Below are 11,027 nucleotides of genomic sequence, written 5' to 3' on the forward strand. Positions count from 1 at the left end.
GTCCTTTTTTCCCTGCTACAACGTATGTCATTCCGCTAACTGATCGTCCACAAAGTTTTCGCTAAAAAGTCCCATTTTTTCGCTACAACGTACGTCATTGCATCCCGCTATATTATTAAAATGTCTATATAATTCCCTTTTCCCCTCTTCAACATTTGAATTCTTCAGATTACTACGCTTTCAATTTCACATTTATTCATAATTCTACATTTTTTACGAATTTATTGTTGACCCTGTCGTTGGTGTGTAGATGTCCTAATACTATTATTTGCATTGTTTTACAATTCGTAATCACATTTTCTCTTTCTGTCAATTCTTATAATCAAATACAATAAACTGTTATTTTCATAAAACATCACCACAGGCACTTGTTTCATACATATGGGCCCCCTCCTTAATAATACCACAAGGAGGGGGCCCATATGTATGAAACAAGTGCCTGTGAACATCACCCCTAAACTGACACCTTTAAAAATACCCTTTAATTGAAAAATAAACAGATGACTGACTTTTTTATATTTTGTTGACTTGGGGCGAAAAGAACCGATTGACTCTACGTTCAGCAACTAGAAAAGTCGAGACAGGTAATACCACGTAGACTATATTTGTGTATCATAATATGGATTTGACAATGTTTAAAACACGTTACAGGCAATGTTTATATTCCTAACCTAAATCGGACCGGTCAGATTATCATGCATTGTCCTATCCCAATTCTAAAAACAAAAGACTTTCTTTTATCCCCATGACGCAGGGGATCTCAGTGTACTTCAATGAAATATATGAAGGAAGCCTGCCAGAATTCCGCTCCTTGCCAGTGATTTTTCTTCTGATCAGCTCTTGAAATAAATCTTGAGAATCGACCACTGCTCTAACGGTGTTCCAAATCCGCTTGTTCGAGATTAACCTTTTATAAATTGTTACATATGTGTGGTGTTTTGCCTATCATAGAGCATATCGTTGTATTGGGAAATAGCTATCCACAAACCGCGGAAGACTCATCTTATATTGTAAGTTTTATTGTTTTAGATGGTGTCTTCTGATTATATGTTTTCTTCAGACGATTTACCATCATTTCTTGACTGATTTGTGAAATCTGATTAAAAGCTGGATTAGTCCCCGTATAAATTAAGGCATTGGGTGGCACATGCAATCCTTGTGTCCGACAAATATATGCGAGATTCTGAATAGGATATGTTCAACGAGGGGCACATGCATGGATTTCTTTTCCTAGCCATATATGCAAACCATAAACGGAAAAGATTAATCAGTGTAGCTATAATTTGGGACACTCGAAGATCTTTCATGCCTTATACCTGTTATAGATGTTCTGTACTAGAATGATTGGTTATATGAATGTAGATAATCATGATTTAAATATCTTTTATGCTTTTTTTTCCGAATCGAATGTTTTTATTCGGGTACTATAAGAATGAGGTTTTCCCCTTTGACAGTTTTCTCAATGGGATCGATGTCATCACTTAGAAAACCATGCGATAATGTAATTTGTTAGTTCAAAAAGTTGAATTGAAGAAATATGTACTTTTACAAAGGAAATTGGATAACTCCATTGACCTTGACCTACAGGTGTAAGTACTGCAACTTTTTAGGTTTGTAAGCCCAAATCTTTAAAGGCACAGTATGCATGTTGGTATTACATGTATGTAATGAAATTCCATCTTAATATGCCATGTAGCACCTTTAATGAATGTTGTTATGACCAGTAATTCATATGCCGTAATTTTTCAGTTTCTTTGAAGAAAAAAAGGATTGATCAGATGAGAAGAAATATAATAAAAGCTTCAACTACATGAAGAGATTAAAAACATGAACGCATCACTGAAGAACGTGCGTGAACAGCGTCTTCTAGATCGTGAGCTCCGTCATATAGACTCCAAGTGGCACCATGAACTCCGTACTCTGACGAAACAAAGGTTAGAGGTCACACGTGAGTACACTCAGCTCCAGGAGGACAAAAAGAATGTTGAATATCTCAAGGATCAAATTCTTCCTCATGAAACGGATGATAAAAAGCGAGTAGAACGACTAAAGGAGTATGCTGATTTTATTCGGTCTGAAAAGAGTAAAGGAAAGAAAGAGCACAAGAATATAACGAAATATGACTTCAATACCGTCAATTTTGAAAAGAAACGTGTGAAATTAGACGAAGTTGAGAAACCGATGGATTTACTTAGAGAAATTGGACTCTCACAATCTTTTCCACCAATACCAGAGAAACCGAGACTTGCTCGATCCAATTCTGTGGTGGAGGGTCTTATCAAAGCAAAGAGCACGTCAGAAACGAACCTTAACAGGGCGGCAGAGTTCGGAATTATACAAAGAGACGTAAATAGGGCCAAATCCTTGACTTTCAGTCTGCCTGATATAAAACAAGAAACACAAAGGCCTCGGCGATTCCGAGGTTTACGGGGACGCGATGCCTGTTTAACCGCCATCCCCAATATAAGTGAGCTCCCAGAACTCATGGAAGCGGTGACGTTGAAGAAGCGGCGATTTGTCCACACATCAATGTCAATGAATGGCAGACGACACACGGTAATCTTCTGATCTCCGTCAGATGGTGCTACGTAGAGTGATTTCATTTTTCGATGATGTGCCAAAATGTCCCCGCGTTACTAACTGGCAAATGTATTTTATATGTTTTTGTTTTTACATTGTGTTAAGGTTTTCAATTATTGATTTTGATTCATGGAATCTTGTAATAAAACTCACTTTTAACCATGAATTACTCTTTGAATTAATTAACTTATTAAGGACAAATATGGATTATCTATAGGTGACCACTGGCAAGGACGGTTGTACAGGAAGTACCAGTTCACAATCCGGAAACATCTTAAGCGCTTCTAGGACAACGCTACTGTCAATTTTAAAGGTCAAGCTTTCGGACTTTGCTACTAATTTTCCGTTGGGTCCCATCCAGTCATTCGGACCTGCAACAATGAAAAAGACAATTCCGTACAGGTTACAGCTATGAGCCCTCTGCATAACAGACGTTGCAAGTTCAAGTCAGTTACATGGCATTCAACGACATGGCACCAGTGAAAAAAATTAAATATAGCTTTAAAATTGTATACATGAGAAGTATAGCCTTAACATAGAACTAAAGGAATTCACGTGCTATACAGCATCACAAAATGAGTCTATAAAGAAAAGTACCTACAGAAAAGCTCCCCCTCGTTGACGGTGTAAGCATATCTCATGTCGGGATTTGTAACCAGTTCCAAATCTCCAACCAACACCAAGACTAGACAACCGTCATCTATACATGATAACAAAAACTTTTCTCAAATGATTGATTAATTACTCAAATGATTGATTGATTACTCAAATGATTAGCGAACTACTCAAATGATTGGCTGGGGAACTACTTAAATGATTAGTGAACCAACATTTTCGTCTGAAGGTGGTTAGGACCAAAAGAACCTCACCAATCTCTTCCTGTATACAAACGTAATCGTTGAATTGGTATTCTTGGGGATTCCCCTGCAGGGCTAAATGTTGAACACAGTGGATTGAACACTTGGAGAGAGAATTGCTGTTCTTCAGCAGCTGATAAATCACCTACAATGATAACAATGAAACTCGTCTCATATTATCATCCCAAAACAGGAGTGGACGGCGTTTGTGAAGAAAGAAACGACAGCAGATCAAACCTCAAACTGGAGAAGGGCCGGGTATTGCTGATGTAAGTTTTCCTTTTTGTTAAGTAGAGCCCTCCATCTTTTCTTCCTCTGCTCCCAAGAATTCCCGGCGTCCTTTGCGTACTATAGAGAATGAACAAATTGTATATCGAAGACTGTTTCGTCGGATTTTAAAGGATTGGTCAAAAGACTCTCCAATCTAGATGTCCTACGTATACCGTAGAACTCGCTGGTACACGTACTGAGCATGACCCAAAGAGCTCGTATCTACCACTTTTAGCCGAATTGGTTATACTATACTGTACTATGCAAATACAAATAGGGTATCCTAATCAAGAGACAAACCAACTTTCAAAGTCCATTCTTTGCAATTTAAAACATACTAGTAAATGAAAGTTTGCCATCTTTTTTCATCCCCTGGGAATCCGGGTTAGAATAGACCCTACAGCTTAAAGGTCGTAAGCGCCGAGCATAGGCCTAAATTTTGCAGCCCTTTGCCGGCAATGGTGACGTCTCCATATGAGAAAAAAATTCTCGAGAGGGACGTTAAAGAATATATAATCAATCAAACCAACTTTTAAAGAAGTTACTTTATATAGAAGGATATTTACTTCTTGAATAAGTGAAACATTTATTCTTCGTTTTTGTAAGGATCAGACACACCACTTCCACCCTTCATATGATGCTGATCAGAGATTAAGACGGGACATGAAAGCTCAACACGAACCTTACACAGGGTGTTGTGTATCCTCTCTTCTTTGATGTGGATGATTTCACACGCAGTGGTTGTTATCACGGACACCCTGCTCTGATGATCCAGATACAGCCCTAAACAAAAGTATTTAATTAGCCCTTACTAATTAAAGGTAAATATTCTAGTACAGCCCTTACCAAACGTATTTGATTTACATGTTCCTTAAAATGCATGCCCTTCTTTGATGTTAAAGAAAACATTTTCAAACATCATTTATGCCTTAAACGTCTGGAAAAAAATAATTTCTTTTCTTGGTAATTTGGATATGATTAGATGGCACAGCGTTGGAATCGTGACAGTTGCTTTTGCATTAATGGAAGTAATACACACATTTTCATGTACAGCATATGATACCGACATGTTGCAGATACTTGGTAACTGAACAAGAATTTGTAAAAAGAACCCGAGCCACATTGACTTAGGAAGAACCTTAAACCAGCCTTAAACCCACGTGATTAATGAAACAAACGGATTACTGTACGCACCTTCCTCTCCAATGACAACAGGGTCATCTCCTTGGTTATCAACCTCAATGGTAACCAACGTTCTTGACTGGTCGTCTTTTATAACTGCTCTGTTTCAATCAAATATGCATAATGAACTCAATATTTAAATAACCAAATACGCTTTTAAATGTTCAAGAATTAGGGATGTCAAATATGCGATCAGATAAGGTAACAGGTCACGTGGTCATCTTATTTCCATTACAGCATCCGGTACTGTCCTATCTAACGTTGCTTGATCGTGCTCATTGCGTCATCTGCTTTTGCATTTATCAAGAAGTAATGCATCTATCTACTAGATATATTTTAGAATCTACATTATTGTCATCACATTTAGAATCTACATTATTGTCATTACATTTAGAATCTAAATTATTGTCATCACATTTAGAATCTACATTATTGTCATTACATTTAGAATCTACATTATTGTCATTACATTTACAATCTACATTAATGTTATTACATTTACAATCTACATTATTGTCATTACATTTACAATCTACATTATTGTCATTACATTTAGAATCTACATTATTGTCATCACATTTACAATCTACATTATTGTCATCACATTTAGAATCTACATTATTGTCATTACATTTACAATCTACATTATTGTCATTACATTTAGAATCTACATTATTGTCATTACATTTACAATCTACATTATTGTCATCACATTTAGAATCTACATTATTGTCATTACATTTAGAATCTACATTATTGTCATTACATTTACAATCTACATTATTGTCATTACATTTACAATCTACATTATTGTCATTACATTTACAATCTACATTTACAATCTACATCATTGTCATTACATGTACATGGATTGAGAATATTTAGCCAAATATGTCCTAAAATAAGTGAGTACATTTTTAAACTATAGCTATTTTGGCATTCTCTTAGTATGAAAATAACCAATGCCATACACTTCACGTTGAAACGATGTGCCCTGCTTTGTTCAAAATGTTTTAAGAATTAGGATGAGGACATCGGAGGCCTATTGTTCACGGACACAGTACGGTAACAGAACATCATGGATTCACTTTAAATGATTTTCCTCTACAAATTTTTATACTATATTTTCAATCTAATTAAAATTAGATCTTCCATCCGCTCCCTGGTTTTCGAAAGGGGAGTGGATTGAAGATCTAATTTTAATTTGATTGACTATATTTTCAACAAGGTACAGCTAGGGCATTTCTGTTACATGTCATTTTAAACTCACAATAGATAGACTCGTTAAATGCGCTCAAGTTTTTCTAATATAAGTACATGTAGCATGAATATCAATGACATTATCTCCTACATGCAGTTGGAATGTAAACTAGCTTCAATGTAAGCTGCTTTAAATAGACCGTTATAATTGTATGACAGGTGAAGATAACGAACAGTGACCAATCTCATAATTCCTATAAGCAATAGAAAATAGATAGTTGGGCAAACACGAACCCCTGGATTTTCCAGAGTTGGGATCAGGTGCCAAGAAGGAGTAAGCATCCCCTGTAGATCGGTCATACCCGCTATGAGCCCCATATCTTGTTCAGGTAAACGGAGTTATCCGTAGTCAAAATTAGTGTGCCTAACAATCGGTATGAAACAAGTCAGACAGCATTTGACCCAATGATAAATTGTATTGGCAAAGTAGATCGTTATAACGACCATAGAATTTGCGAAATGCTGTTTTTAAACGATACTGATGTAGTTAAAATGAATTAATGTATCAAAGTTATTCATTTTCAATTTTCCTTAAAGTAACGGAGTACCATTTTTTGGTATTCAATAACCGAATGTTCTGAAGAATCATGCAGCCGGTTAATAGAGTAATTCACTTACAGCGAGTTAAAGAAATCTGAATTTTGAGACAGATAGGAATAACATTATCCTCTTACCTCCCACGGATTATAACATGGAGCGCTGTAGGGGGGTCATTTACACATACAACAGCTGTGTGTGGCTGGTATAGAATTATCATGGCTGACTCCAGGTCTAAGATCAGGTTTTTTAACGACTCTTCACCCCACCCTCCAAATACAGGGCACTGTGTATAAGAAACAACAATTTGATAATTTGAACACTAAAACAACTTCTCGATATATAATCAATAGATCCGATCTTAGTTTATGCTCACCGCTTTAAGGGTGGAAAAAGTCAAGCGTCGTCGACACCGATCTGCAATGTGACTCAAAGTCGGTAAATATCGACGTGATACAAACCAGTCGATGATGTCGACTCCGACTTTGTAAAACAGTCTTTGGGCAGAATGTGGCTCCAGGTGAGCTAAAACACAGCTGTATACGATGGAGAAAAGTGACATGTCAGTAAATGACGAAATGTTTGAGGTTTTTCATCAAGAAATGCTTTGAATATCCATAAGGGGTATTATACAAAGAAAAACGAGACCATCTTAACTTGCCTCGTATCTGTTTGAACTCTTGCTGTACACGGAATGTTGAATATCAATGATATTTCTCCAAAGTAATCGCCCTCTGCGAGGTTAGCAAAAACTTCGTTTCCATTTTCAGACAGAACCGTGACACTTCCTTCCACGATAAAAAATACTCCTTTCGTGGAGTCTCCTACAAACATTACGAATCAAGTCAGTACTGACGGTTTGGACTGTTGAATGCGCATACTATATAACACGTATATATACGTGTGCATTTATTGACAGAAGAATCAAACTGGCCTTTAAGAATAATGTCTTTGCCTGGATCATACGTTTCCATGACGATATGTTTGACTACTCTTTGAATAGCATCTTCTTTCATTTCCTGACCATCTTGTAATGGAAGTCGAAGTAAACACCCCCTCACAGTCTGGGATTAATCAAATAAATCAATAAAGGTTATTGTTTCATCATTTTGAATTTAATTGTTTCGTTCTAACTTCTTCAATATCGATACAATGAAGAAATAAATTTCATTTTTGAAAATAAATGAGGGTATGAAGTGTAATGCTTTACGCTGACGCTGGTATAATTCCAATATCATTTATTACAATTGTTTTGATTGGACAAAAATAAAGCTGAACAAGAGTTTACACATCAATAAATCCGAAAACGCGATGTATTCATACACGCATGAAAACAAATAACATAGTGCGGGGAAACTATTCAAATTTTTTGCAATTGTTAATAAAGTGAACGAATTGGAATTATAAGAATCAAACATTCTTTTTGAAGAATTTATCGATGTGTAAACTCCGGACATTTTACTCACAAACTTAACATAAAGGTGTTTCGCACTTTTATTCAGTTTGTGAGTAAAATGTCCGGAGTTTACACATCGATAAATTCTTCAAAAAGAACGGTTTAATCCTATAATACTTCCCAGCCGTTAGAATAGATTTATTAGGATTCGTGAAGCGGGACTTCCCAGCCGTTAGAATAGATTTATTAGGATTCGTGAAGCGGGACTTCCCAGCCGTTAGAATAGATTTATTAGGATTCGTGAAGCGGGACTTCCCAGCCGTTAGAATAGATTTATTAGGATTCGTGAAGCGGGACTTCCCAGCCGTTAGAATAGATTTATTAGGATTCGTGAAGCGGGACTTCCCAGTCGTTAGAATAGATTTATTAGGATTCGTGAAGCGGGACTTCCCAGCCGTTAGAATAGATTTATTAGGTTTCGTGAAGCGGGACTTCCCAGCCGTTAGAATAGATTTATTAGGATTCGTGAAGCGGGACTTCCCAGTCGTTAGAATAGATTTATTAGGATTCGTGAAGCGGGACTTCCCAGCCGTTAGAATAGATTTATTAGGATTCGTGAAGCGGGACTTCCCAGCCGTTAGAATAGATTTATTAGGATTCGTGAAGCGGGACTTCCCAGCCGTTAGAATAGATTTATTAGGATTCGTGAAGCGGGACTTCCCAGTCGTTAGAATAGATTTATTAGGTTTCGTGAATCGGGACTTCCCAGCCGTTAGAATAGATTTATTACGATTCGTATGCACATTGTTCACAACGGCACCGCATTAATGAGGAGATCAGTGGCGTAGCTTCCATTGAGGCAACCGAGGCAGCTGCCTCGGAAAAAAACACACCAAAAAAACACCTTTTACGTTGTTAAAATGTCGATAGCTTCTGGGGGGCGCAGACCCCCTGCCTCGGTAATACTCGAACCCAAGCTACGCTTATGGAGATGGCCATCATTACAAATTGTAAAAATATCAAAGGCAATAACTTTGGAAATGTAAATCAAATTATTTGATAGCCTACCAGTACTTTAAAAACATAAAGGTGTAAAAGTCAAGTAATTAATTGTCTTAAATGGTTGTTTCTATCTCTAGATTTACGACTGATAAATCAAATCTAATTAATTTATTAATTAAAGCTGAAGAAATAAACAAGATAGAACTCGTTGAAGTGATAGATTAACTTGATTTACAATTTACTGAACCAAAATAAAAAGCGAACAATCATACTCAATATAACAGCTGAACTTCACCTGAAATGCCACTGGTGGAAGTGCGTGAATGTTAACGTTGATATCCGGGTTCTGAGAGTGTGCGTTCATCACGCTGCTATTTGGCTTGTACCAAAACCCTCCCACTCTTCCTTGAAGGGTATTATCTTCAGATTCTTTGTCATTTGCATTTCCCATCTCATAGTAAATTATCCATTGCCAAGTATAATACTTATTCCATTTCTCAACACAGATTGTTTTTTCTTCTGCCTTATAACGTCAGTGTGTTTGGAGATATACCTTGCTAGGAGAGTGCAATTTTGTTTATGAGATAACAAAAGGCATTGTTTTTTTTAAATAGCTAATACAACAGGTTTCTTTGTACTTTGATTCAAGTCGGTGACAAGTACCCGATTTCGTCGGCAAACTATTGCATTGCCATTTTAAAAAGGTGTAGATAATGTAACTTTCATTCAGAGAGGTGTCAATTTGATTTAATTTCAGATTCTGGATACATTTACGTTTTTATCTATTTTTAACTTACTATGGAAATGCACAAGATGAGAGACAAATCCGTCTTTTCTCTAACCGGTCTAGTGCGTTTTGAGATTAAAATTATTTTTGCATTCTGAAAGTACATGTCCCCTTCTGGCTCTAAGTAACGCCCTCTGCATAATATTCTGCGTGAAATCATCATACTTCAACAGTTCACTCGCAAGGTCCCATAAAATAAATCAAAGCCATATAGGATATAGGACAGATATCTAAATCCAAGGGCAAAAAAACCAAACAAACAAACAAAATTCAAGCTCGATTGTAACTTTTCATGGTAAAGCAATATACCAAATATGAAATGAATATCTGAAAGCATTACGATTAAAAGTGCGGAAAACTGAGTACAGTGTATTTCTGTTAATTTTTCAATTAACCCAGCAAGAAATCAATGGACTGAAACAAAATTCGAACTTGATCTATAACTTGCCATGGTAAGCAACGCATCAAATAAATAACTGTCAGCATAATGATAAAACGTGCGGAAAACTGATTTGCTGGATTTGGGGTGGGTGGGCAACGCGAGTTCTATACAGTGTATACGGTTTTACATAGAATGTCCTCCTATGCGTAGACTAACAAATTTACAATGCATGGTATTTTCAGTTAACAATTAAGATTGTTAATTAATTAATTGTATATCGTTTAACGTCCCTCTCGAGAATTTTTCACTCATATGGAGACGTCACCATTGTTGGTGAAAGGCTGCAAAATTTAGACCTATGCTCGGCGCTTATACGGCCTTTGAGCAGGGAGGGATCTTTATCGTGTCACATCTGTTGTGACACGGGACCTCGGTTTTTTCGGTCTCATCCGAAGGACCGCCCCATATAGTCTCCTCTTACACACACAAGGGGATGACGTAGATATACACAGTGTAAAATGTATACTAACCCGGATCTGAAACTAACCACAGGATAGAAAATTTCAAACTATAACTATTTAGTGAAACAAAAGTAAAAAGACGAATATTGTGAATTTGTAAATGCTATAAATTTTATATATGCCTGTCAATCTTAAAATCATATCTTTGATCCACTTCTGCAATCTGATATGTCACTATGTTGCTGCATGTCTGGGTGCCCGTTGTGGCCTATATATATATATATAGTGGATTGGCACGGCTCAAATAAAGGAG

General features: G+C 36.6%; 1 protein-coding gene across 1 annotated transcript; it reads right to left on the reverse strand.

Moving 5' to 3' along the window:
- Nucleotides 1–2,048: 2,048 nt before the first annotated feature.
- Nucleotides 2,049–9,651, reverse strand: LOC125675347 (uncharacterized). Its single transcript, XM_056160636.1, has 11 exons — nt 9,380–9,651; nt 7,621–7,750; nt 7,348–7,510; nt 7,063–7,222; nt 6,824–6,972; nt 4,902–4,990; nt 4,390–4,490; nt 3,675–3,785; nt 3,450–3,582; nt 3,182–3,280; nt 2,049–2,951 (listed from the first exon to the last, which is right to left on the reverse strand). Exons 1-11 carry the CDS (start codon nt 9,533–9,535, stop codon nt 2,788–2,790), a joined length of 1,455 nt encoding a protein of 484 aa, XP_056016611.1. The 5' UTR covers nt 9,536–9,651; the 3' UTR covers nt 2,049–2,787.
- Nucleotides 9,652–11,027: the final 1,376 nt, after the last annotated feature.

The sequence above is a fragment of the Ostrea edulis genome, chromosome 3, assembly GCF_947568905.1.
Source record: "Ostrea edulis chromosome 3, xbOstEdul1.1, whole genome shotgun sequence".
NCBI classification, from domain to species: Eukaryota; Metazoa; Mollusca; class Bivalvia; order Ostreida; family Ostreidae; genus Ostrea; species Ostrea edulis.

Bases quoted from the DNA above. Each gene is read 5' to 3' on its own strand.
- LOC125675347 (XM_056160636.1), bottom strand. From the start codon at position 9,535: ATGGGAAATGCAAATGACAAAGAATCTGAAGATAATACCCTTCAAGGA. The intron at 7,751-9,379 runs GTGAAGTTCAGC...GATTAATCCCAG, and splicing joins TTCCACCAGTGGCATTTCAG to ACTGTGAGGGGGTGTTTACT. The intron at 7,511-7,620 runs GCCAGTTTGATT...TAATGTTTGTAG, and splicing joins CAAAGACATTATTCTTAAAG to GAGACTCCACGAAAGGAGTA.